The sequence below is a fragment of the Oryza glaberrima genome, chromosome 10 (assembly GCF_000147395.1).
Source record: "Oryza glaberrima chromosome 10, OglaRS2, whole genome shotgun sequence".
Lineage (NCBI taxonomy): Eukaryota > Viridiplantae > Streptophyta > Magnoliopsida > Poales > Poaceae > Oryza > Oryza glaberrima.
This window is the reverse complement of record NC_068335.1, coordinates 19,720,545-19,748,046: the sequence shown is the minus strand read 5'-3', so window position 1 is coordinate 19,748,046 and position 27,502 is coordinate 19,720,545. Positions and strand designations below refer to the sequence as shown.

General features: G+C 45.5%; 5 protein-coding genes across 5 annotated transcripts; 2 read left to right on the top strand and 3 right to left on the bottom strand.

Annotated features, from left to right (window-relative positions):
* Positions 1–37: 37 nt before the first annotated feature.
* On the top strand, positions 38–6,622 carry LOC127752471 (phospholipase D gamma 1-like). Its single transcript, XM_052277850.1, has 10 exons — positions 38–1,952; positions 2,465–2,581; positions 2,894–3,088; positions 3,308–3,556; positions 3,642–3,710; positions 3,791–3,938; positions 4,116–4,264; positions 4,368–4,529; positions 5,153–5,350; positions 5,957–6,622. The coding sequence occupies exons 1-10, from the start codon at positions 396–398 to the stop codon at positions 6,248–6,250; spliced, it is 3,138 nt and encodes a 1,045-aa protein (XP_052133810.1). The 5' UTR covers positions 38–395; the 3' UTR covers positions 6,251–6,622.
* Positions 6,621–8,904, bottom strand: LOC127752472 (protein HOTHEAD-like). The gene is made up of 4 exons (XM_052277851.1): positions 8,801–8,904; positions 8,077–8,718; positions 7,015–7,990; positions 6,621–6,921 (listed from the first exon to the last, which is right to left on the bottom strand). The coding sequence occupies exons 1-4, from the start codon at positions 8,898–8,900 to the stop codon at positions 6,879–6,881; spliced, it is 1,761 nt and encodes a 586-aa protein (XP_052133811.1). The 5' UTR covers positions 8,901–8,904; the 3' UTR covers positions 6,621–6,878.
* Positions 8,905–11,033: 2,129 nt separating this feature from the next.
* On the bottom strand, positions 11,034–12,075 carry LOC127786185 (uncharacterized). Its single transcript, XM_052313519.1, has one exon. The coding sequence runs from the start codon at positions 12,058–12,060 to the stop codon at positions 11,593–11,595; it is 468 nt and encodes a 155-aa protein (XP_052169479.1). The 5' UTR covers positions 12,061–12,075; the 3' UTR covers positions 11,034–11,592.
* Positions 12,076–19,034: 6,959 nt separating this feature from the next.
* LOC127752596 (uncharacterized) lies at positions 19,035–22,006 on the top strand. Its single transcript, XM_052278007.1, has 5 exons — positions 19,035–19,502; positions 20,097–20,358; positions 20,491–20,690; positions 20,778–20,965; positions 21,389–22,006. The coding sequence occupies exons 1-5, from the start codon at positions 19,396–19,398 to the stop codon at positions 21,673–21,675; spliced, it is 1,044 nt and encodes a 347-aa protein (XP_052133967.1). The 5' UTR covers positions 19,035–19,395; the 3' UTR covers positions 21,676–22,006.
* A 130-nt stretch (positions 22,007–22,136) lies between these two features.
* LOC127752595 (uncharacterized) lies at positions 22,137–26,440 on the bottom strand. Its single transcript, XM_052278006.1, has 3 exons — positions 25,540–26,440; positions 24,195–24,387; positions 22,137–23,019 (listed from the first exon to the last, which is right to left on the bottom strand). Exons 1-3 carry the CDS (start codon positions 26,041–26,043, stop codon positions 22,403–22,405), a joined length of 1,314 nt encoding a protein of 437 aa, XP_052133966.1. The 5' UTR covers positions 26,044–26,440; the 3' UTR covers positions 22,137–22,402.
* Positions 26,441–27,502: the final 1,062 nt, after the last annotated feature.

Genomic DNA, 27,502 nt, shown 5'->3' with positions numbered 1-27,502 from the left:
CGCCCGCACGGCACCAACCTTCCTTCCTTGTGCAGTTGTGCGGGTTGGCCGGCCCGCCCGTGGATCGTCTTCCAACCGGGCGCGAGTCGGAGTCGCGACCGCGACCGCGACCTCACCCACCGTTTCTCGATCGTTTCTCTCCCTCCTCCTCCCGCGATCCGGTCTTCTTCCTCCTCCCCGTCGTGCTCGCCGCCCACGACTCCTCCTCCTCCACCACCACCCCTCCACGACGCGGCGGGCGGCGAGCGCGCGCCTCGTCTCACCCTCACGCCTCCCACGCCTTGGAACCCAATTGGAGATAGAAGAGGGGAGCGCGAGGTCAAACCAGGGGAATCGGAATCGGAATCCGCGACGAGACGACCCTACCCCCGCGCTCCGGCGACCGACCGGCGGCGATGGAGGGCGGAAACCACGGTGGGGGAGGGTACCCCTACCCGCCGCAGCAGTATCCTTACCCGTACGGGCAGTACCCATACCAGTATCCTCCACCGCAGCAGCAGCCGCCGCCGCCCTCCGCCTACCTCTCGCCGTCCCGTTCGTTCCACGGTTACCCCTCCGCGCCGCCGCCGCAGCCGCAGCCGCAGCCGTACGCGCACCATTCCGCCCCGCTCCAGCCTTACCCGCCGCCGCCGCAGCACCATGCCTACCCGCCGCCGCAGCCGCATCCGCCCTCGCCGTACGTCTACGACCCTTACCACGCGCCCGCCGCGGCGTACCCTTCTTACCCGAGCCCCAACCCCAGCCCGTCCATCTCCCCGAGCTCCAGCTTCCACCACCACCCCGAACCGCCATCGCCATCGCCCTCCGCGCCGTCGTACCCCTCCATTGCGGATGGGCTCGCCAACATGCACGTCTCCGACCGCCACGACTACCCGCCGCCGCCGTCGCCGGCGGCCGTGCCCGCGGCGTCGTCCCCCTCCGTGCTCCCGCCTTCCGCGTCGTTCCCCGGCGGCGGGAGCAGCCACGGCGGTGGCGGGATGCAGATGGTGCCGTACGGCCCTCCTGCCGGAGGGTCGCAGCACGGTGGGATGCAGATGGTGGCGTACGGCTCGCCGGCCGGAGGGTCGCAGCACGGCAGCGTGAGGCCATCCCTGAAGGTGGTGCTGCTCCACGGCACCCTCGACGTCTGGGTGTACGACGCTCGGAACCTCCCGAACAAGGATCTCTTCTCCAAGAGGGTCGGCGACCTCCTCGGTCCGCGCCTCATCGGCGCGGTCGGCAGCAAAATGTCCAGCGCCAACATGACCAGCGACCCATATGTTACCATCCAGGTCTCCTATGCCACCGTCGCTCGCACCTACGTCGTTCCCAACAATGAGAACCCCGTTTGGACGCAGAATTTCCTTGTCCCTGTTGGGCATGATGCCGCCGAGGTCGAGTTCGTTGTCAAGGACAATGATGTCTTCGGTGCTCAGCTCATAGGCACAGTGTCGATTCCTGCTGAGAAGCTCCTTTTTGGAGAAAGGATTAACGGCATCTACGATGTGCTTGAGTCCAATGGGAAGCCATGCGCTCAAGGTGCTGTGTTGCGGCTGTCCATACAGTACATCCCGGTGGCTCAGCTCAAAATGTATCACCATGGTGTCATTGCCGGCCCAGATAGCCTGGGAGTTCCTAATACTTACTTCCCGATGCGGCGTGGCAATAGAGTGACACTGTATCAGGATGCACATGTGCCTGATGGTTGTCTCCCGGATTTCTGTCTTGATCACGGAATGCGCTATCAGCACGGGCAGTGTTGGCGTGATATCTACGATGCTATATGCCAAGCACGGCGGTTGATTTACATTGTGGGATGGTCAGTGTTCCACACAATCCACCTCATCAGGGAAGGAGTTGAGAAGATGCCATCACTTGGGGAACTGTTGAAGATGAAGTCACAGGAAGGGGTGAGGGTGTTGCTTCTTGTGTGGGACGATCCAACATCAAGGAGTATTCTTGGAATTAAGACGGTATGAGTTATTCATTGAGTTCAAAATTGCTTTGTTCATGACTTTTACACCGCACACGAGAACATGATTTTGTGTCCAAACTCCAAACTGCAAATTTATAAATTGAAGTGCTGCAATGTTTATGGAAAAATTGGGAAACATTGGCACTTGAAGATTTTCCACTCCATTGTCTCATTTGCATGCCCCCCACGATCCACGTGTTGTGGGATATTCTGTGGCGACTCCTCAGTTGTCAATCTTTGCATTGCGTTGTCTAATCCTCAATACACAAATACAAAAAGGCATCAGAAAGGGCATTTTTACAACTGCTGTTATCACATTAAAGAATTTACAAAACCTCCGGTTGCATCAATATAACATTGAGAGGATCTTCATCAAGCTCATCTATTTCCTCCAAATTTTTCTGTAATAGTTTGGTAGCTTGTCCTTTAGGTGCATGTACCTTATCTTTGGTCCCATGTTTCATGATGCTGGAAAGTTTGAAGTAGATTATGCTGCTTATCCACTTGTAGGATGGTTTCATGGGCACACGAGATGAGGAGACCCGCAGATTTTTCAAGCACTCTTCAGTTCAAGTATTGCTTTGCCCACGATCTGCTGGGAAACGGCACAGCTGGGTGAAACAGCAGGTATTGTGATGCCACACAAACTTATCCATTATGATATTCCATTTTTGTTTGTCACCTAAATTACTACAATTGATTGCACCAAGTGAGTGGTTTCAAACTTTTTATATGTCTACTCTTCATGCTTGGAAGTTATGCTGTACTTCACAATCGCTGTTCCTTATACCTGATCAGGAAGAGAAATTTGATATTCACATAATGCACACATATATTTGTTGTTGGATTCTTTTGTATAATGGCATTTATCAAGCAATCTTGTATTGTATTAGTTCTTTTAGTACCATGTATTTATCATATGATGGTATTGAAATTCAGGAAACAGGAACCATTTTTACTCATCATCAGAAAACAGTTATTGTGGATGCTGATGCTGGCAATCATAAGAGGAAAATAATTGCTTTTGTTGGTGGCCTCGATTTATGCGGTGGGCGATATGATACACCTAGCCATCCTCTATTTAGGTCTCTTCAGACTGTGCACAAGGAGGATTATTACAATCCAAATTTTGCTGTAAGTGTTTGATTCCTTTAACATATACTTGTATCTTGATGTGGTTTCTGATGTAAAGCTACAATTAACTTCTTGCTTTTGAGATGATGATAGTAAGAAACGTATCTAATATTTAGTTCCTAACCATGGAATATCTTTCGACAGAAAGCTGTTCCATCTTTCTCTTATCTTTGGTTCCTGAAAGTTTCTTTCTTTCTCTCTGCTTTTTTTTTTCTGCAGACAGTTGATGCTCGTGGCCCAAGGGAACCATGGCACGACTTGCATTCCAAGATTGATGGTCCAGCGGCATATGATGTTTTGCAAAATTTTCAGGAGCGTTGGTTAAAGGCATCCAAACGCCATGGGATTAAAAAGTTAGGAAAATCATATGATGATGCCCTCCTCAGTATTGAAAGAATACCTGATTTTATAAGCATTAATGACGCAATATATTTTAGTGACAATGATCCAGAGACGTGGCATGTTCAGGTATTTATAGTATCTTGTAGTCAGTGTGTGTAAGTTTTTCCTTGTTTTAACTTTCTACTTAAACTTTATTTGCTTTGAAACCTAGGTGTTTCGTTCTATTGATTCAAATTCTGCCAAAGGATTTCCAAAGGATCCACGGGAAGCAACCTGCAAGGTAATTGAGTACTGTTTGCATGTACTAATATTATATTCATTATTATGTGCTTTTCGCTAACACCTTGCTTTGCCTAGCAGAATCTTGTTTGTGGGAAGAATGTACTGATTGATATGAGCATACATACTGCATATGTCAATGCTATTCGTGGAGCGCAGCACTTCATTTATATTGAGAACCAGTATTTCATTGGATCTTCGTTTAATTGGGATTCAAACAAAGATATTGGTAAGCATATGGTGTAAAGTTATTTTTTTAATTAATGTGCACCCACCAATAAAAAAAATCCAGAAACAAAATACGGTGCACATTACATTTTCTTGATTTGCAAACCATTTCAGCAATTCAGAACACAGCAAATCCCTTATCTGATCCTAAATTGGTATTCAAATTGTGAGTTTTCAGGGGCTAATAATTTAATACCAATCGAAATTGCTCTCAAAATTGCAAACAAGATAAAGGCAAAAGAGAGATTCTCTGCATATATAGTAATTCCCATGTGGCCTGAGGGTAATCCAACAGGTGCTCCTACACAAAGAATTCTTTACTGGCAGGTTAGATCAACATGTCTGCTTTGTGTCTTGTTCAATGTTTATATAGATTATACCCAGTTAGTTCATTTGACATGATCGCATGTTTTTTTTGTTGCTCCTGTAGCACAAGACAATGCAAATGATGTATGAAACAATATATAGGGCCCTGAAAGAAGAGGGTCTAGATGATCTATATGAGCCTCAGGATTATCTGAACTTCTTTTGTCTTGGCAATCGTGAAGTTGCTGACAGTCCAAGCACTTCAAACTCAACAAGCACTCCTCAGGTAAGACGTCTTGTTTTTTCCTTTGACAAACTATGCTGAGGACCCTCCATTGGTTTTAGTTTTCCCTGCAAGGTTAAATGCTTTTTTTTTTCATTTATAGTATTAAATACAGTAATTAATGTCACATTGAATTTCAACAAAAGTCACAATATGGTCCCTTAAGCCTGCGTCATACGAGAATGTGAAAGCTGCTGATCTTGCCGACCTCTGAAGATAAATTTTGCTCTGACTTGCCATATTACACTGGTTCTTAAAGGATATTGATATCAAGTCTTGTTCTCTGATCCTACATGGAGGCCAAATATCCAATCCACTTTAGTTTCTTTATCAGATGATACATGGAAATTCTGGTTTTGTACACTTGTGCCTTTTATTTAGAAGAAAACATTCGATCGGTTAGAATGATTTGGCTCAATTGTCTAGATGTTCTACAATAATGTTTCATCTTGTTGGAGCACTGTGTATAGTATTTAACTTTTGATTTATCAAAATTACAGGATATATTAATATGTATGATATGCTTGCTAGCAATCTCGCTGAACTTTGTTATTTTTTTAACATCTGACTTGCATGAAAACTGCCTGCATGCAACCTCGTTCATTTATTCTACATTTACTACCCAGGAACAAGCTAGGAAACATAGAAGATTCATGGTATATGTACATTCAAAAGGCATGATTGTGGATGATGAATATGTGATAATTGGATCAGCTAATATCAATCAGAGGTCCATGGAAGGTATCAGAGATACTGAGATTGCGATGGGTGCGTATCAGCCACAGTATACATGGGCAAGTAAGGTTTCTGCACCCCGTGGACAGGTAACAACACTTCATGCCTGTATGGCTGTATCACATTTCTGGAGATCTACAGAGAACCGAGCTGGCATCATATGCTCATATATTAAACATTGCGCCTTCAGTGATTGTACATTTGCAACTCGTTTGCTTTACACTGTTATTGTCTGTTGTTCAGCACTACTGCATCAATCCAGCCATATATATTTGTTGCAATTATCTTTTGTTTTGGCAGAGTAACCTAAAGGGAAATTCGTACATTATCAATCATATTTTTTTAGATAAGGCTAAAAAAAGCTACCACTCACTCTTAAGAATATGTTAATTGGAAGAAAAAAAGAGAAGCTACCATTCATTCTCAAGAATATGTTAATTGAAGAAAAAGAGAGCTATCTACACCATCCATCATGGTGGGACCAGATTGTAGCTACAAATGTATGGAAAATACAAATGTATTTCTAGAAATAGAGAAAAAGTTGCATATCAAGTACAGTCATATTTCAAATACCCCTGTACAACTGTGAAGGAATCTCGACTAGTTGTCTCTTGGTTTGAGGGATATACCTATTGTAGGATGACTGATATTTCTAGAACCACACTCTAATTCAAATCTGCTGATTTCATGTGTAGATTTATGGGTACAGAATGTCTCTTTGGGCGGAGCATATTGGAGTGGTTGAGGAAGGCTTCAACTATCCAGAGACCATGGAATGCATGAGACGAGTTCGCCAAATCGGTGAACAGAACTGGGAACGATTTGTTGATAATGAGGTGACTGAGATGAGAGGCCACCTAATGAAGTACCCTGTAAGTGTTGACCGTAAGGGCAAGGTGAAACCCTTGCCAGGATGTACGTCATTCCCAGACATGGGTGGTAACATCTGTGGATCATTCCGAGCCATCCAAGAAAACCTCACAATATGAATTTCGATTATCTGTAAGTATACAATTGCTAGTGATTCTGAGCTATTCTGCTTCCTGAGGTTATAGATAGCGTGAAAATTTTGCTAGCAATATAGGTTGAAACCAAGTAGGACATGACAAGAAAAGGTTATTACCCTGCATTTTTTATGCCTTTCTTAAGAGAATTCAACATTTCCATCTTAATAGGTTTTCTTTTTATGTATACTTTTTATCAATGTATAGAAGATTAAGAATGTTTGAAAGCCCGGAACCCTCTGTTTAGGGAACATGGCTTTGGTAGCAACTTTGATTGATTTAAGTATGTAGCGACATGTAAAGCCATTAAAATAAGTTTCTAGTGTAATTATTTTCAGCCTTGATTTGCTGGTTCCATTTTCTAAGTGTCAATGAAATCTAATCCATTTATTTCTTCGTCATGCCCTTGGTAACATAAGTTTCCGCTTTGTTTTTGCAATGCTTCTTCAAGGTTACATAATCAACAAGCAGATACTGAACCTATGTCTAGAGAAGAGTAAAAATTAAGTGGGTGCAAATAAAATCTACTCTAAACTCTAAAGACAGTTGAACATTTTCTTTTCCTTGAATTACATGCATTTTTTGCTCCTGAAACGAAATTATCTTGTGTTCATCATTTCTTCCATCTCTCGGACTGAATCTTCACACCCATATACCTGTCCAATGTCCATATAACCATATTAAAAACTATACTGTCAGTGTGTTACTCATGGCAATGCACTTTCATGAGCTAAAATGATGCCAGTTACCTGCCGAGCATCATGACGGTGGCCTGAGGGTTGGTCCCGGGGGAGTACTTGAAGGTGGAGCTGTCGATCACCCTGAGCCCCTGCACCCCGAACACCCGGTAATCGTCGTCGACGACGGCGCCGACATGGCAGCCGCCGTGGTAGTGCCAGATGGTCATGACGGTGTCCATGCAGTACTGCTCCGGCGAGCGCGAGTCGTTGACATGGCGCGGCAGCAGGTTGACGGGGAAGTTGGCGGAATCGGTGAAGATGGACTCGACGGAGGCGTTGGCGTAGGTGAAGTTGGAGAAGGCCCGCGACTGGATCACCCGCTCGATCGTCTCGATGCCATGGACGCACCGCTCCAGATCCTCCGCCTCGCGGAAGTAGTTGAACGTCACCGACGGGTTCGCCCTCGGGTCGGTGGTTCGCAGCTCGACGTGGCCGGAGGACACCGGCCCGAGGATCTTCTCCAGGATGAAGCCTCCCCGGAACGCCCTCCTGTCCAGCCGCATCATCGCCTCCGCCGCCCGCTGCAGCGCCTCCGGCGTCCTCTGCTTCGGCGGCAGCGTGCCGAGCTGCCCCGTCTGCGGCGACAGCATCCCGAAGCTGCGCGCCCACCGGAGCGCGCCGTCCGACACCGGCATGCCGAACTCCGACCCGCTCACCCCCTCGATGAAGCTGCCGGAGCGGGTGATGCCGACGACCTGCACCAGGGAGAGCTCCACCGGCACCGGCGACGGGATGAACACCGAGTTCATCGGGTTGTCGGCGACGCCCTGCCCGACCATGGGTTGGTCCACGATCACCTCGATGCCGTGCGCCTCCAGGTGCGCCTGCGGCCCGACGCCGCTCAGCATCAGCAGCTGCGGGCTCCCCAGCGTCCCCGCCGACACGATCACCTCGTTCTTGTCGCCGTCGCGGAGGTACACCCGGTGCTGCACCCCCAGCGGGTCCGAGAACACCACCCCGTACGCCACCGGGTACGGCACCCCGTCTGCACGCCATGGCAAAAGCTCGCCGTCGTGAGGTCAAGCTTCTTCGGCGCACAGCACATTTTCCATTTTCATCGTAGCTGTGTACCTTGGCTTTTGAAGAGGATACGGGAGACGGTGGCGTAGAGGAGGACGGTGAGGCCGCGGGGGCGGGCGTGGCGGAGGAAGTCGGCGGCGGTGTGGCGCTGGCCGGAGTTGTCGAAGATGGTGCCGCCGATCTTGGTGCCGGTGACGTGGTCGAAGGTGAAGCCGTTGTCGGGCGTGACGCCGACCTCGAGCAGCGCGTCGCGGAGCGCCGCCTGCCACGGCGGCACGTCGGGGCGGAACACCAGCGAGCGCTCCACCCACCGGTACGACGAGTTCACCAGCCGCGCGTCCCACCCGGCGGCGCGCACGTACTCGTTGCTCGCCCGCGTGTAGAACCCGGCGTTGAGGCAGCTCCCGCCGCCGAGCACCCGCGCCCGGGCGTTCACCACGCCGTCCTCCGAGATGAACCGCTGCGCCGGCGACGCCGGCGACGTGTCGGCCAGCGCGTCCGTGAAGTGCTGCTCGCTCGACATGTTGGCGTACGGCAGGCCGCCGCGCTCCAGCAGCAGCACGCGCGAGTGCTCCGACAGCGTCGCCGCCAGCGGGCACCCCGCCGTGCCGCCGCCGATGACGATGTAGTTGTAGCTCGACACCAGCGGCGCGTCCTGCGCGTGCCGCACGAACCGCAGGTTCTCCAGTTGCTCTGCACAACGCCATCGCACGCCATGAACACGACGACGACGCAACACGCATCAACGCAAAGATACAACGCAACGTTTACGCACCTTGCTCTTCCGAGAGCGCGGCGAGGCAGAGCGAGAGGAGCACGGCGGCGGCGGCGGCAAGCACCGGCGCCGACGAGCTCGCGCGGCCAAGTGCTGCCATTTTCGCCGGGCAAATTCGCTAACTTTCACATTCCCCTGGGACGAAACGTTCGGTCTGTTTATATATCCGGAGTTAGCTCAATGGTAGATCAAGAGTAGATGTCTTGAATAATCTTGCAGATTGCTTTGCACTGCAAAGAAGATCTTCGAGCAGCTTTGTAAATTGTGGAGGAGCCCTGAGAAGAATATAACATGCATGCAGAAGTGATGAGCTGATGAAACATTGATCAATGATCTGATGTGGTTGTGAGCAAGCAAGCAGGAGAGTTTACTTGCCAATCTTGCGATTGTTTCGAACGTGCTTTGATATTTTTGCCATTTTAAAATCATAATTTAGTCGTTGCTGAGTTATTTTTCTGTTACGAGACAGTCGGGGCAGGCTGGATTTCAAAGGTTTCTTCTTGATTTATTAAGTCGTAAAAGAAGCGTAATTTTAATGAGTTGGGTCAGCTCTTGGGCAAGATTATGACGGTGCTTACCATGTATGCATCTCAACTAAATCTGATAAAGCCCCATTGAAACGGTCCATTTGTACAAAAAAATATTAAAATATTAGGTGATTTAATTTTAGAGTAAATTTTACTATAGACGAACTTTTATTAGCGATGTTTATCAATGTTCTCACTTTATACCGGTTATTATTCTTACCTTTGTGACATTTTGGGTCATCCTCAACTCTTTTATCCATATATATCTTATCATATACCGATGAATGGTTTTACATATATATGTGAGAGTTTATTGATAAGTAGGAGCCAATGTAATCGAGATTGTTCATGCTCGAGAAGAGAGATGGGTGGTATGTGGTCCAAAGTGAAGCATCTGTAATAAAAGGTGGTCCAAATGAATTTGCTCTTAACTTTAAATTAACTTCTTGGCCCATTGCAGTTGTATTGCCCAATGGTAAAGTTGTAAGTTTTAAGACGGTTGGTTTCTTTTTTTGTGTTTTACTCCTCCTTCTTTCTTCGTCTTCGGATTGCTATACGCCAGTCTAGTAAAAAAAATATCCATTTCCCTAAACCACATTCGATTGAAAATTAAGAGGAAAATCTTGCAAATATCTAACCTTTATATCTACCTCACAATTTCTGCTCTCTGCCTCTCCAACAATGTTGATTATGTCCAGCGACATTGACATTGGTCTGACCAGTTAGAGAGAGCATAGGTTCCCCCGCTTAGAGTGAGGCTAAGGAGATAGCGGCCTGATGGTGGACGGTGGCATTGGGAAGGCAACGAGATGACAGTGACGCCGTCGGAGCTACGAGGACAATGGATAGTAGTTATGGCAAGAGAATCCCGATCATGTAATTAGGTGATGGTGAGTTGCTCGAGACGGAAGATGAGAATAGGGTCAGGCACCTCGCTAGATTGGTTAGGTGGTGGTGGTCATGAATTCAGCGACAAGACCATTAGAGACGAGGAAGACAACAGCGTAAGGACATAAGAAATGGTGATGGCACATGAGAAGCCATCTCAAGGAGGATGATGGCAATAGGGATGGCGATGGAGGTGCTCGTCGGCGAGCATCACCAGCGTTGAGGGAGATGCCATTGAGGCTAAATGGTGGTGGTGCAGAGGGCATGATCGGTTCAGCGTAGCACAGGGTGAGGTTAGGAGGAGCGATGTGGAAGTGGTGGCTAGGGCTTGACTATTTGTTTGTATTGGAGGGTGGAGATAAAATGTAGGTTTTCGATGACAGATCTTGCGATTGAGAATTTGAAAATTCTGGTGGGGGATTTTCTTACTAATATTACTTGGGGTTATTTGGTTAGTTGCTTCACTTTGTAATGCTACATTTTGATTATGGCGTAGTTTTCTAGGTAAATGTTTGCTTCGCCCCCACACCCTTTTAGCCTTAGGACATAGTATATGTTATACTACTACCTCCGTTTCAAAATATATTTTAATCCAATTTATAGTATTGGGCTGAGTTTAGTGTCATAGAAAATAGGGGGAGAATTTACTATTTGCAACTACCAAAATGATAGCACTCAAATACCACTCTCCTAAATTTTCATTCCCAAATGCTATCCGGACGCACATGTCAGCCTCACTTTCCATTCAAACAAAAGTGGTGAGGTCCGGGTGGCATTTAGGAATGAACATTTGGGAGAGTGGCATTTGAGCACTAGTATTTTGGTAGAGTGACAAATGGTAAATTCTTCAATTGAAAGCTAACTATATTACACTTAACTATTTCTTAGCCGTACTTTTATCAACACGCCACAATTACGGCAAGCTTGCTTACGCATCTAACAAACATCAGTCTCAGTTTTTTCTTTTACCAACCACTGCATCAGTTCAGTTCAGGTAACCAACTGACAACTAGCCTCTAGTATAACGGAATGAACAAAGCACACACACACCAGGCAAGGTTGCCTGCCTAACTACTACCACTACACTACTAGCCACTTACTAGCCAGTAGCCACTCGCAGCGTCCTCTGTTCCAGTACGTGTGGTTCTGGTTCATCATCGTCAAACGAAGCAAACGACGACGAAACAAACACCCGGATACGGCGCCCTTCGTTGGTCAGAATCTTTCAAACTTCAAAGCAAGAAAAAACACAAACAAACAAGAACCATCTCTGCATTCCGCCATACATTCGCGTCGATCGGTGTCCACTGTACAGGTTGATCGATCTCTCGGTCGATCAGAGATAGATCAACGCGTTGATCGATCAGCAAGTTCAGTTCAGTTGCGGCGGCCGGGGCGCGGCGTGATCTTGATGACGAGGCCGGGGAAGACGTCGTCGGGGTCGTGGACGTGCGGGTTCTGCTCCAGGATGTACGGGTCGCCGCACCTGTCGCTGATGCTGTGCAGCGTCTCCCCTTCCTCCACCATGTATATCTCCTCGCACGGCCGCGCCGCCGCCAGCCGCGCCCCGCGCACCACCACCACCGCCTCCTCCTCCACCGACCCCACCAGCAGCAGCGCCACCACGCCCAGCGCCAAGCACCACGCCACCGCCTCCGCCGCCGCCCTCCTCCTCCTCCTACTCTCTCCCGCCATTGCCATGCAGCTAGTTGTTCTTGCCTCTTCTCTGCTTTGGTTTTGGTTAGTGCTTGAGTAGCCGGGTAGAGAGTAGGGGTGGTTTATATAGGGTGAGACATGGAAGCAGGTGAGATTCAGAGAGATGGCTCCGGTGTTAGCACTTGGCATTGGGGAGAGGATCAACTGGAGAAATGGATGCTGATGTGTTGCTGTGTGCTATAAGTGCTCACTGATGAGTGCTGAGGCCTGACAGAAATTGTATTTTTTTTCTTCTTTGACATTTTTAAAACCTGATGAATAGTTGATGATTTCTGGTGCAGAGAATTGATTGGTGAGTTATGGGTTCAGCGTATCTGTTGCTGCCATCTTGTTATATACTAGAAGTATCTTAATTTTTATACGTACAGGTGTATTCAGGAATCAGGATAGTATCTTTCATCGGTTCAAATTATCCAGAAAAAGTATCTATCATGGTCCACAAGTAAAGATATGCATCATTTGACATACACAGGACAAGGGCATAAAAACATGGCATTAGGTAATTGAATTACCTGGCTCACGTGCAATAATCCGCATTTCTGATCTGGTGATTACCTTTACCTTTGGAAAGATCTTTAAACGTGTAACAGCGGAAGACAGAGCAGCAGCAGTACACTGCACCAGTACAGACACCTCACAACGACAACCGATTCAACGAAGCGCACACATGCTCCCGACTGGTTGCGAGTGCGTCGACGGAAAGCGCCGCAACGCGCACACACACAGACGCAACAGCAACACAATCACGCAACGTGATTCCATGTCATCCAAACATTCGTGAACCTAAACTCGTTGTCGTCGAGGAGAAAAAGCCCTTGAAGATGGTAGTTTATCTCAACAGGCAGAAGCAGAATTGGCACGATCGATGCCCAAAAAGTCCTACAAAGCAGCTTCTTTTTTGTGAGCTGGTGCTGTCCTTTGTGGCCATGAAAACAAGGGCGACGTAGTGGTGTGATTTTGTTATTGCTCACGGTCACTAGCCCGCCTTCTAAATCTTCGCGTTTGGGATCATGTGAACATCCGTGAGCTGGACGACGAACTAGTTTACTGCCACTTTTGTACCCATCGGACGAAAAAATTACTACAATTGGCAGTTAGTTGTTGCCTCCGTCTCAGCTCCAAACCCAGATAATTCTGAAAAACACCTAATTAGCAATTTTCTCTGAAAAGCTTGCTTTTTGATTCATTTTATAGATTTCATAACTATAATTTTCTATATTTAAAATGAAAAACTAAATCATTGAAAGAGTTTCTGATTCTGAAAAAAAAAATTACAGCTGCCCGAAGCTCCCAGGCCTAAACTCCAAGCAGCACGGTGCGCCCGTCAGATCGCCAGTAAAATCCTGTGAATTTCACCCGCCGTGCAGCGCACATGTACTACACGAGTTGTACTGTACTGTACCGACATGCGCGCGGCCGCGCCACGTACCGAGCTCCCGGCTCGATTCGCACATCCGCCCGCCTGTCACCTGCGTCAACGACACGGCCACCCGCCCACCTGCAGTCGGGCAGGTGTCGCGCGCCCGCCCGCGCGCGCCCTTCCACGTACGTACGCGTGGCAGTGCAACGATCACGTCTCGTCTTTCCGCTTGATTTGGACCGAGGCACCGAGGCCCCCCTCGCGCATGCCATATCTCGTCTCGCGTCGGCGACCTCCGATCCACCGAGCGCGCGCGCGCGCATGCGCCCGCATGGGCGGGGAGTGGCACGCCATGGCACGGGTGCGCGACAACGACGACGACGACCCCGGGGCGGCGGCCGGCAAAGTCGTTTCATCCATGCATGCGGATGATGGAATGTATCGATCGATATTTGCGCTTTTGATCTGCACGATCGATGGAGGAGTACGTGCGTGCGTGCGTAGAGCAGATAAATAACAGACTATAAATCAACTATAAACACATTTCGATTTCGAGAAGATAAAAAGAAAAAAGAAGAGCAGCGGGCTATATATTTGTAGTCAGCTGTAGCACGGATTCTAAGATACAAGTGCGTATAACATATGAGATTAGATATTAATTGTGTAGAATATGTTTATAGGTAAATATTGTATGAATTGACTATTAAGTTAATTATAAATGATTTAAAGTCAGCAGTTGGCTATACTATTAAACTCATACGCACGCAACGCATATGCTTGGGCGGCTTTCGGAATTCGGAAATCGGAATCGCTTTTGCACTTTTTTGCCAGTGTATGAACGTTCCGCGCGCGGGTGATCGATAGATGTTGCTGTCGTGCACCATTTGCTCTCCATGCAGCGTGAAAATGGAAAGGAAAGGATGGGGGAGGGTGATGACTGATGAGAGGGGGGAGATAGTGGGTTAGGCCGGAGGCACGTACAACGCCTATGTATGATTCTTTTAATTATGTCATATATGATATCTTTTGTCATTTGTCACCTTTTGTATCATATCATACAACGCATGGTCGATTGTTAGTCAGGGTGTATGTATCCCTCTCTGTCTTCCTATATCTTCCTTTTCGCGAATGGGAAATTTCTGATGAGAAAAGGGAAGAGGTATGGTTTGGTGTGTAATGTTTGCTGACACCGTTGACATAGTGACGGTATGGTACAGCACGGAGCTTAAAACGCAATTTATTCACCATAGCACATGGCCTACAATAATTTCGACTTATATAAAAATGTCATTATATATCTAAATATCATTCAACGAAAGGTCATTATCTAAAAAAGATCTTTCAACGAAAAATGGAGTAAAAAAAATTTAGACGGAATATGGAGTAAAAAAAGTACACTAGGAAAGTTAATTACAAAACCATATTGGTGTTAATTAGAATATAATCTCTCTCTGTCCCAAAATAAGTGTAGTTTTACATTATTCATGTGCAATATTTGACCATTAATCTTATTTAAAATTTTTTATTAGTATTATTTTTGTTGTTGTTAGATGATAAAACATGAATGGTACTTTATGTGATTAATTTTTTATTTTTTTAATAAGACGGACGATCAAATGTTGGACATGGATATCCACGCCTACATTTTTTTAAGGATGAATGTAGTAACTACAATATAATTACAATATAGGTACATTGTACCTTTAATATAAGTCAAGATAAACAATCAACACGTCTGGTTGCTCAGTTGGTAAGCCTTCTCTTTGAAACACACTTTACTCTTTTTCTTCTTAGAGGCAGTAGCATATGGATCTCAAACACAATGTGATATTTTTTTAATAAAAAAACAGTAAACTGCACGACCAAGCCCTAGACTTGTTCACTCGTATTATATAGGTCCTAAACTCTTCAAATACATTTCTACATCATGAACTTGGTAATTAAAATGTGACATTAGATCCTAAGTTGCCACGGCACCTGCGGGATCTTATGTGGTGACATGATCATGACATGCCACATGGCCATTGCCTCTTTCTCCTTTTTTTCCTTTTTTCTTCCTCTTTCTTCCGTTCTTTCATTCATGTTTCATATATGGTGGAAAAGAGAAAGATGAAAAAAAGGAAAAGGTAGAGGAGAAAAAAAATAAAAAGGAAAATTTGTTATTGTAATGTTCATGTGGCATGTCACGTAGGATCCCTGAGATATTGTTGTAATTATAGATTAGAATGACACACTTTAATATTTTCGAATATTAAAAAAAATACTTTAAGAGTTAAGGATCTGAGTAACATGGATGAATAGATTTATGGATCAACCATGTAATTTACTCGTAAAATAATCTACGGGTAGAATTATAGCGAATCCATTTGACTTTATAGATAGCAACATACTCCCTCAGGCTCGTAAAAATCAATTTAGGATTAAACAAGATATATCTTTTTACTTTTTATACTAGGATATGCCCTATGTTGGTTTCTATGAGGCGGAGTACGTACACCGTTCCGCTGGCCGGTAGGCAAAACGCGCGTGACACAAGCAAGTGGTACTCTAACTTTCTGTACTGGCAACGGGTATGGTTTGGGCCAGCGGTCAGCCTAGTGTGTGATCGTGCTGGGCTTGTAGCGTTTAACATTTCATTCAGGGCCAGGTTGGCAAACTACAATGACCCGGAGGCCCACATGAACACAACGGAGGGGGCGTATCAGAGAAGAAGGCCCGAGACACACCATTTATTTTGGGTGGGCTGCATCAGGCATTCATCAGAATTGCAGCCTCTAAAAACAAGAATTCCAAGTGAATAGCACAATATCTTCTTCTCGAACAGAAAAGTGAATTATATATTGTGCCTTCTCAACCGTTTCCCTGTGACGACGTACTAAAACCAAATGGAAATGTCAAGTGCAATAATTAGGGACTATACAGTACGGAGACACGCATACGGCTTCCAAAAAACTTCCAAACTCTTAAGTCAGAGAGCTGACAAATTTGCCTTCGGGACCCATTGATCACTAGTGAGCATTAAATTTCATTTCTATAACAATAGTATTTTGTAATTTTTTCAATTGATCCCTCAAGTACTCCTCCACTACTAACTACTTACTAAGGTGCATTAGACAATCGCGACAAAACATTCCTTTAATCAACTTTCCCTTTCTTTCTCAACATAGTTAATGTTATCAAGTTCGAATGCTAAAACTACCAATGATGCATCTTTACTGGAAAAATTTAGATAGAACTCTAGAATAAAAGGTGACCTGATGGGTCTGCTGACGTTGATCTGTTACATGAACATAAACTTATCCAATTTTCTCAGTTCAACGTCAGCATTAAGTGACACATGACCCAATCATTTTCATCAACCGATCTACCACCACTACTACTACCACCTTCGCAATAACGGCAATGACACCCTGGCTAGATCGATCGGACGGCGGGCGACAACTTGGCGGTGCACATAGGGCGCAACAGTCGCCGTCCGATCTGATATATAGGTAACCAGTGTCAAAACTTTTGGCTAAAGTAGCAGTAGTAGATCATGGCCAATGGGGCCAATTGCCAACCAATCTGATGATTCTGTACTTTGGTAGTCTTGGCTCCTTGGAGACTTGGAGCCAGGTGGATGAGACGGAATTTCCTGACACGTAGCCCTCGTACCCGGGGTGGTGACGTCACACTCACAGGGCCCACCATCCAGGCACCGGGTACGGCGCGGGTACATGCCGTGACCGGTGTAAACAAAGATGTGCATTTGTCTCGTAGGCCCTTGAGTTATGGATATATTGCTCTCTCTATCCCATAATATAAGGGAGTTTGAGTTTTTGCTGGTAATGTTTGACCACTCGTCTTATTCAAAATTTTTTGAAATTATTAATTACTTTATTTGTGACTTACTTTATTATCTATAGTACTTTAAGCACAACTTTTTGTTTTTTATATTTGCAAAAAAAAATTAAGTAAGACGAGTGGTCAAACGTTGTAAGCAAAAACTGAAAATCCCTTATATTATGGGACGGAGGAAGTGTGACATTAGGGTGTAAGTGCTTTATTCTCGGAATCTTGTCCTTGAAGCCCAGGACTAGTTGGAGTGAAATAGTCATGTATAAATAACATAAGAGATGGTTTCAATGAGGGGGAGGATTTTACACGATTAAGATAGCGTTTGAAGCTCATGAAGACGAACATTAAGTTAGCTCACGTAAAATAAATAAGCTATTAGCATATAATTAATTAAGTTTTAATTATTATAAACTTGACAAATGGATATATTTGATATTTTAAAATAACTTCTATGTAGAAAGATTTCGCATGGAACATACCGTTTAGTAGTTTGAAAAGCATGCTAACAGGAACGGAGGTAAAATCTATATTTTTAAGAGAGAGATGAAATGGATGTTTCGCGGCTATTCTGTGAGTTCTAAAATTCAATGAGGGGGAGGGGGGATTCTACACGATTGAGATAGAGATGGGAAATGGATGTTTAGCATCTATTCCTTTGAGTTCTAGAAGCATGTATTTTTGAACTGATGTTTAGGATTAACTTTTCTTTATCTTACAAATGTACTATGAGCCTTCATTGGCTTGAATGTTGTATCATAAAGTACAAACCATGAACTCAGCGTACTATCATCAATCAATAATGAACCTGGCTGATTTCTCATCTTGCCAATAACCCATTGAATTATTGAGAATGGTTGAAGATAGTGTTTCGTCAACAAATACGCTGTCCTAGTTAGGCTTGCCTAAATTCTCTACATTTTCTAGCGATCCTATCCTGGTTGTCTGCCCTATGAAACCACTCTCTACAGTATTGGATTCTTCACAAGAACAGGCTTGGGTCAAGAACAGACTTGATAGAAATCATAATTTTCAAGTCAAAAAAGAATAGTAAAATTCATAAAACCACATATTCTCTAGCAGAACTACTACGCAACTACAAATTTAACATAAATTTATCACGTAATTACATATTTTTATGGAGGAATATGACAAATTTGCCAATTATGACAAAACAACATAAGTTAGAGTTTAGATTCTTTAACACTATGGTTTTGCTGAACCTAATAAACAATATAGGTTTGTAATAAATTTTTTTATTAAATATGTAGTTTTACAGTACTATGTAGTTCTATAAAAAAAAGTTGAAAACTAAACATATAGTTATGTGATACACCACTTAGGTGGTGTTTGGATCCAGGGACTTAACTTTAGTCCCTGTATTTAGACACTAATTTAGAGTATTAAATATAGACTACTTACAAAACTAATTACATAAATGAAAGCTAATTCGCGAGACAAATTTTTTAAGCCTAATTAATCCATAATTAGAGAATGTTTACTGTAGCATCACATAGGCTAATTATGGATTAATTAGGCTCAATAGATTCGTCTCGCAAATTAGTCTAAGATTATGGATGGGTTTTATTAATAGTCTATGTTTAATATTTATAATTAGTGTCCAAACATCCGATGTGATAGGTACTTAAAAGTTTTAGTACCATCTAAACAGGGTCTTAAGATGTAGTTTTGCCTGTCGCAATAGTTTGGCTAAAATACATGTACTTTTACATAATTTACCCAAAACAAAAAATTAAGTGTAGTACTACAACCGTACAAGCGAATGATCCAAATCAAGCAAATTTGGGGTGCTTTTCTGCTTGTTTCCCCCCAACTCTCCAGTCTCCACACAAAATAATGCCCCTGATCGTTTTGTTTATCTTTAGGCCTTTTAGCAGCTCAGCCTCCTCACCTCCCACGAGCCTCCTCGCGGCGCACAAAAACAAACCCAGACACACAAACAGGCGCACACATCCCCATAGCCCCCAAAAACCAAAAAAAAGAGGAGCAAAAAAAGAAGAGAAGAAGAGAAAAAAAAAAAAATCCCACGCCGCGTAGGCTCGCGATCCCCTCCTCCCCCCTCCCCTGTCGATTTGCTCCCCGGTGGTGGCCGCCCACGACGAACCCCCGCGCCGCGCGCGATTCGATCGCTCCTTCCGGATTCTGCTCCCGGACTCGGATCTCCTCCTCCTCGTCGAGCTCCTCCCGCCACTGCCCGTGTAGGTCTACCTGAGTTTGGGGGGCGGAGGGAGGGAGGGGAGGGGGAGGTGATGGGGATTGGCCGGGCGCGCTGGGTGGCGCTGCTTGTCGGCCTCGCGGCAGCGGCCGTGGTGGCGACGGTGGGCGCGTCCGAGGGCGACGCCGATCCGCTCTACAGGTATGTAGGGCTCGTGACTCCGTGGATTCTTTGTCCAGTGTTGCGACATCTCTTCAAAGATTTGGTGATTTGGCGAGGCTTGTGGGGGTGTGTGTGTGTTTTACGTTTGGTTCGAGGAGCTGATTGCGTGTGCAATGGAATCAGCGAGGGTGTGTGGCGGTAGTCGTTCTTAGGCATTTGCTCGAACACCTGGTGCTCGTTGGCTGTAGAGCGCAAGATTTGGTTTGGCCTCAAAGCATGATTCGCCCCCCTGAATATTGGTATTTTGGTCATTGATTTCTTATGAAGAGATTGCACCAAGGAAGCTAAACTTTTTAGAAGTAACTCCCAATGTGTGTGTGCTCTTCTTTTGATTATCTAACCTATATCCATGATCATGCGTGAGAAACAAGGCTTTGTAGGGTATTTCATGACCAAAGCTGGGAGATGTGACCTCCTGATGAAGTCCTGTGATTTATACATACTACCTTAGTATTTGAATCCGTACATAAAAAAACTGTTTAGTTCTCTGTTCTATAAACATGTTGGGATGTTGAAGGTTGAACTGATGAGCAATGACAAGCTAACTGCCTGATTTGTCCCCAACTTGTACAGAGCCTGTGTTGACGAATGCGAAAAGACGGGTTCCCTCCGAGAGACCTCCGTGAGGCACTGCCAGGTTCCAACTGATGACCATCCTGCTGATAAATCATGGTACGCACATGAACCATTGTACTTGCAGTGGAAAGAATGGAACTGCAAGAGTGAATGCAGATACCGCTGTATGATGGAGAGGGAAAGTGAAAGGGAGCAACTTGGATTAGGGTCAGTTAAGTATCATGGCAAATGGCCTATGAAGCGTGCATCTGTGTTTCAGGTAATCAATCAATCATGTACTAATTAATTGCTTAGCTTTTTTATAAACTTGATCTGTCTAGGCATTCCTTTTTCAGTTCTACCTTGTGTCCTTCACCTATTACTAATTGCTATTTTTTTTCCCTTCTTGCAGGAGCCTATTTCTGCTGCTCTTTCCGCGCTCTCTCTCCTTGTACAATTTAATGGGTGGCTATCTTTTTTCCTCCTGCTTTCTTACAAGCTGCCTCTTAGGCCTGAAACTCAAATGACATACTATGAATACACTGGCCTATGGCACATTTATGGTCTTCTGGCCATGAATGCATGGTTTTGGCGTGCCATCTATCACAGCTGGTAAGCCCAATACATTGATGAAAAGTATGATTCCAGTATATGTGTTTGATCATAATTAGTTGAACTTGATTCTTCCATTGCTTGCAGTGATACAGTTTGGACAGAAAAGTTGTATTATTCATCATTTGCTGCTTTTATTGGGTACTCCCTTATCTTGGCAATATTGCGAACTCTAAATCTGAAGGATGAAGCTTCCAGAGTGATGGTGGCAGCTCCAATTCTGGCATTCACAACAACTCATATTTTGTATCTCAATTTCTATGAACTTGATAAAGGTAAATTTTAGCTGGACATGATATTGAACTTTTGAAACCATTTTACTTATTATAGGTTTTTCATGATGAATGCATCATTCCTGAGTCATGACTTCCTGCAGATAATTGAAATACTGTCTTGCCAATCGATCTGTATATTTTGTAGTAGTGACTAGTATTGCTTGTAAAACTTAAGCAGTAGTGAAGTTCTGAGTAGGTATCATGTTGCTGTATTTAAACCTGTTACTGTACTAATGTCGAACCTGCACTCTACATTTCTACACTCAGATTATGTAATAAACTATTGAGGATCTACCTAACTGTTAGAAAATATTTGTGTGTCAATATTTCAGTAGGTATGTGTTAAAATGATATTGCGTAACCTTTTAGAAAGTTTACATCTATGTATGCTGATGGTTCCTTTTTTTTTCTTTTCTTTTGCAGGCCTAAACACAAAGGTTTGCACTGCTGCTAGCCTTGCTCAGTTCCTCCTATGGGCAGTATGGGCTGTCATGACAAAACATCCTTCATGTTTTAAGATCTTGTTTGTCATTATTGGAAACGTATTCTCAATAGTCTTGGAAACCTATGACATACCACCACGTTGGGGATATGTTGATGGCCGTGTATTCTGTGTTGCTATTTCTATTCCCCTCACATATCTCTGGTGGAAATTTGCCAAGGAAGACGCTGAGATGCGCACTTCAGCAATCATCAAGAAAACAAGGTAGTGTTCAGCACAAGTGAATAGCACAAGGATTTGAGCCTATGTGAAATCTTATGCTCGAGATTCAGTCTTACCTTGTAAAAATTCGATCGTTCATGTTCTTTCTAGGCAGCTTGTGAATTATGTTTTTTTCCATCCCTTTTTGACTCAGCTCAGAGGTTTAGGGTTAATGCTTAGGGTGTGACTAGTCACTTTATATTCATTTTCTTGTAATCCCGACAGTGTAACACGGTATGCTTGTAGCTGTGGTAATGTAACAGAGGAACGTAGATTCGAAGCTTTCTGAATGTATCATTGTGATCTGTGGCATAATAATAATTCTGGTTCATGAAAGCATGTGATGCTTGTGCTTTGTTGGTCCCTACTTTGCTTTTTTCTCCTTTTCCTTGGGGATGTTGTTCATATCTCTGTCACCCAAGAGAACATTTCATGAATGCCTTTTCCCCTTTACACCCGACACGATGAAGACTGCTGAAAAGAGAATTTCGTTACCCGGGTTAAGTGCAGTCTAATTGGCCTTAGGTTGATGACCTGTAGAGTGTACATTTACATCCAAACAGAACAGTAATCTTCTTGTTTCCATTGCCACTCTGACAAAACTATATACAGATGCATCTGCTTTATTCCACTGCCCCTAACTCACTACCCCCCTATATCAACCTTCACTGAATCTGTTCTATCTCACGTTTACATTACACTCGATTTGACAACTTTGACATCCAAACAAAGAACTACTTCGGCAACGCAATCAGGTCACTCACCAGCTCGTGCAACAGCTCGTCCATCGCCATGGCCGCCACCACCACGCCGGCCTCGCGCTCCTCCTCGCCGGCGTGCATCCACCGCCGGCTCCGCTCCATCTCCGCCATGACATCCTCGCCGTGGTACAGCACGTCGTTCAACGTCCACGGTGTTCCCGTGTCCTCAAGCCAGGCCTTGGCAAGTCTCATCGTTTCGCCGTTCTCTCGCCGTCTCCTCTCTCGTAACAGACTGGTCGGTGCATGCAACTCAATATTTCTGGAGCTGCACTTCGCCTCGACGAAGAAGTCGAGGAGGAGCCTCTCGGTGACGTCATCCACCACGCCGACCGACACGGTGTCCGCCAGTAGGTCTAGGAGGCTGTCCTCGTCGTCGTCGGGATCTTTTTGGGAGACGCCGTCGTTCCGATGATCGTCGTGTCGTGGCGGCGCCGCCGCTACGTCGTCGGTAATGCACTGGTGCTGTACTGGGACGACGCCGGCAAGGCGGTCGGACTCCGAGGCGGCGAAGCGTGCCTCGAGATCCACGCCGCTGAGCTCCGCCATGCTCCCGAGCCGTCGGATCTTGGGCTGCAGTTGCATCTTTCTCCCTGATTCACGGTAAACGGTAAAAAATATACTAATGAGTTATACTTCAAGTAAGTCGTAGGAGGCTAGAAGCAGCAAGTACTTGTTGACCCCATACAATTTTTAATATAGAGTTTGTATATACAAATATAAAAAGGTAAAAGGGATAGAGTTACTAGTAGCTAGTAACTTTACTTAAGCATAGAGTTCTTTTACATGGCTTAGGGATAGAGTTTAGTAGCAGAAATTATTTATTTTGAGAACTATTAGAAAGTATTTAAAACCTCATTTCAAAAAGAAAGAAAGTGTTTAAAACATTTAGGGCTTGTTCGGATCGTAGGATAGGAATTCAGCTCACATGGAAAATAGATGATCGAAAACATAGAAATACAGGAGATAGAATCGTTCGGAGTAAAAGATTATGATGTGACATGCACTCTATTTATTAGGAATTTTTTCAAGAAATCTCACCTCACCTCATACTAAGAATCTTATGAAATTAGCTTGTAAGATTACAATCCTTAGGAATTTTGTGGGATCCGTTCTTATGAAATGAATGATGCATATAGAAAAAAAATCCAAGGAATTTAATTCCTACAATCATCTTATGAAAAACCTCTAAATCGAATGAGCCCTTAGTGAACAGTATTTCCCAAAAATAATGTGGAAACCCTATAATCCTAACAAGCCCTTAATTAACCAATCCCAAATCCAGTAAATTTCGAGAGTCAAATATGCTCAATCAACCAAGATAAAAAAAAAAGCTGAGAAAACCACTGGCCTAGTATGTGCCTTTTGTGGCCATCTCCGACAGTCACTGGTCGGGTGGGCCCAGTAGGATCTTTACACGATCCGGGATTTCCGCCTTTCCCGGGGGCCCGTATGAACAGTACAAAAATCGGAACATCTTCTTTTGTCCATGCCCCGTTTCGTGTCCGAGCAAGAGACAGAAACAGAGCAGATTCCGGTTCGGCACTAGCACTAGGCGACGAACACCTCGGACCCGTCCCGACCCATCTCATCTGAAGATTTGACACCATTGTGTAGACTACACAACACTACTATCACACAGTTAACTCGACACGTGATGCATTTTATAGTACGTAATTGTCCTTTGGTTTTAGGATAAACTTTGGTTTGTGACAGATTCTTCAGAAAAAGGATGAGTGTACGTGTTCAGTTCAATCAGTTTGCTTACTCTGGAGCTGGGAGAGGCTGTCGCTGAAAGAGAACGAGCACGCGCCGGCGGCGACCCTCTCGTCCTCGTCGACGGCGGCGGCGGCGTCGTCGTCTTCGTCGAAGGGGAAGTCCATCACGCCCACCGGACTGAGCTGCTCCTTGTCGTCAGCCTCCTCCTCCTCATCCTCCTCCTTGGATCCCCTCTTCATCACCTGCATCACACCGTACACCAGCAATCATCCACCAATTTTGTCTCAACCACACAACCCCATTTTGTCATCTCGTCCATTTCTAATCCACGACCTTTCGCCACGGCAGCGTCAGTCCAAGCGACGCGTCTGTATCGGCGTACGGCACGACACATCGTCCGGCTTTCCCGGACGTCGGCTATAGTGCTAAGCTAACTCGTCGTTTCAGCGATAACGATGCTACTATGCTGAAACGACGAGTTGGTTTAATTTTAGTTGGGGGCATTAAACCATGTGGCCGTCGTGTGCACATGCAGAGAGCGGAAGCTACGCGAGGTGAGGGTAGAGCGTGCCATGCACAGGACACTGGCCCCGCTGCATCATGCTTCCGGACAAGCCGCACTAACTGTGCAACGGCCCGCTTTGCATTTACGCTTTGCAACCACTGCCCCTTCTGGTCCACTGAGCCACAGAGCTACTGCTCATGCATGCACAGCACCAGCGAGCCAACCACACCACAGAGGCCTCTAATCTCTACGAATAATTAATTAGTGGTATCATCTGCAATGCTACTTCTATCCTTGCTGATCAATGGCCGTAAAATCAGTAGCCAGGTACAACCCTACTGATTGATCGATCAATGCATGGATGGACAGGTCATTTCGACCGATCTCGATCGATCAATCACCACAATTGGAGCAGCAGCTAGCACAGGGCAGTAGTAGTACTACGTATTATCGCACATGGTACACGAATTACTACTGTACTACTCTACACCCTGTGTACATAGGTCCATGTTTGGCTGTATACGCTCATCAATGCAGGAGTCAGTAGCTAGGGCTCCCCTTTGGATACTCGTAACATGAACAAGTCAGGAGATTATCCGAACAATCGAGCAATCCATGTGTTGGTGAATAATGGATCGCTGCTACCGAATGAATGTGCTTCGGTTGTGGCATTTAATCGCCGTGGGTGGGGTCTCCGCTTCGATCGTTAATTGGTGGCTAATCCCACTTCGCCCTGGAGTTTACGCAAATTTTGGGGCACTAATGCAACTAAACCCAAGCTACCAGCAGCTGAATTAACGCCCAATTATTGATTCCTCATCAAGGTTAGTGAGTGAGTGAGTGAGTGATTGAGTAGGAGAGAAGTGAGGTTGATGGAATGGTTGATTACCTCGTGGTCGGCTCCGGTGGTGGAGGGCTCGCCGGCGGCGTGGAGGCTGTCGTCGGAGCTGGCTGACGAGATTTCTGAGTAGTCGGAGTGGGAGCGCGACTTCCTCCCGCCGGTGGAATTGCTGGACTCGGACGTCTCGGAGTCGGAGCTGGAGCTGCAGCAGCTGGCCACGGCGGGGGCGGTTGAGCTCGCCGTCGCCGGCGGCGCCGCGGCGGCGGCGGCGGCTTCCTCGTCTTCTTCCTCGCGCCGCCTCCAGAAGCCTCCCCTGAGCCGCCGGGACAGGCTCTTCGAGAGGCTGGACAGCTTGGGCCGCCGCATTGCGGACGACGACCGGTCGGCGACGAGGCGGTGCCGCATTGGCGGCGCCGCCGCCTCAGCCGCGCCGCCGGCGACGCAGAGGCGGCGAGGGTAGCAGCGGAAGCCAGCGGCGCTGCAGGACTCGCAGTCCAGCTCCAGGAGGTCCTTGAGCCTCAGCGGCTTACTCCCTCCCGCCATTGCCGCCATCCCAGACTCGGATCCGATGACAGAACGAGCAATGCAATGCAATGCAACGCAGAGACGGAGACGCGAGAGGTAGCAAGCGCGCGGTAGCTTCTCCGGGCGAGTAAAGAAATGTGCGTGGGGTTTTTGATGTTTTTGGAGCTTGTTTGGATCGACGCGAGAGCACGTACAGGTGAGCTGCGGGTTGTCGGTTGGGAGATGCAGCGAGCAGCGGGCAGCGACGGTGGTGGCGGTGGGCGGAGCGGCTGAGCTGGGGAGAGTGGGAGAAGGAGGAGGAGAGAGATCGCCTGCTAAATACACGCTCGGCTCAGCGCGGCGGATTTGGTTTGCCCCGAGGCCGAGGTTACCGTGGCGTTGCTACCTGCTACTAGTACTCACTCCATGGGAGGCGGGGTGGCTACGATGTAGGAGTACGAGCTATAGGAGTTTTTATGGTTTGGTCGCTGCCTAGCTTTGTGACCAAACGGGAGTAGGAGTAGCTTGGAATGACGAAACCGGAGTGAGCTTTGTGACCAAATTAAAGCAGTAATCCCTCCGTTTCATATTATAATAAGAGCCCCTTTGATTCGAGGATAGGAAAAATACAGGACGTGAAGTAGTATGTTTCTCAAATCCTACATGAATTAACAGGAAAGATAATAGGAGTTATTTGATCGTGCTATGAGAAAAACAAAGGAAAGTTCACGCTATTTTTTCTATGAAATGTGAACCATATGAATACAATCCTATAGAACTTTTGTTTCTTTTCTATGAATCAAAGCAACATGTAGGAAACAAATCTATAGGAATTTAAATCCTATAAAAATCCTTTGCCAATTATATGAATCAAAGGTTCCTAAATTGTTTTGATTTTTTGTTAAACTTTTTTGGTTTGATCAAGTTTATTGAAATATATAATAACATTTTTACACAAAATAAATATATTATCAAAATATACTTAGTGATATATTAACTAATTCAATATTATATATGCTGCTAATTTTTTTTATAAATTTAGTTAAACATAAAAAATATTTTTTTTAAAAAATAAAACAACTTGTAATACGAAATGACAGGGGCAGTAGCTTGGAATTACTAATCCAATAGAGTAGGTTGGCACTGCCTGTAGTAGTAGTACTCGAGGGAACTGGATAGGCGGTCAATGCGTGTAATAATAAGGACCGTTCCGTGTCTCTACTCGTACACGAGTGTTTGCTGGGTGAAAACTGATGTGCACGAACACATGCTGGTAAGAAGTTAATAAGATCGATCCGACGACCGAACAAGGTTGAATTCCGTAAGAAAAACAAAGAGATCGAAAGCGATCACTTGGTGATGCGTACTACTAGTAGTAGTACTAACGTAAATACTCGATCCGTACAATTTCTCAGTCAAAAGAATACTCCCTCTATCTCTTAATATAAGGGATTTTTGACATTTTACTTGCACTGTTTGACCACTCATCTTATTAAAAAAAATTATA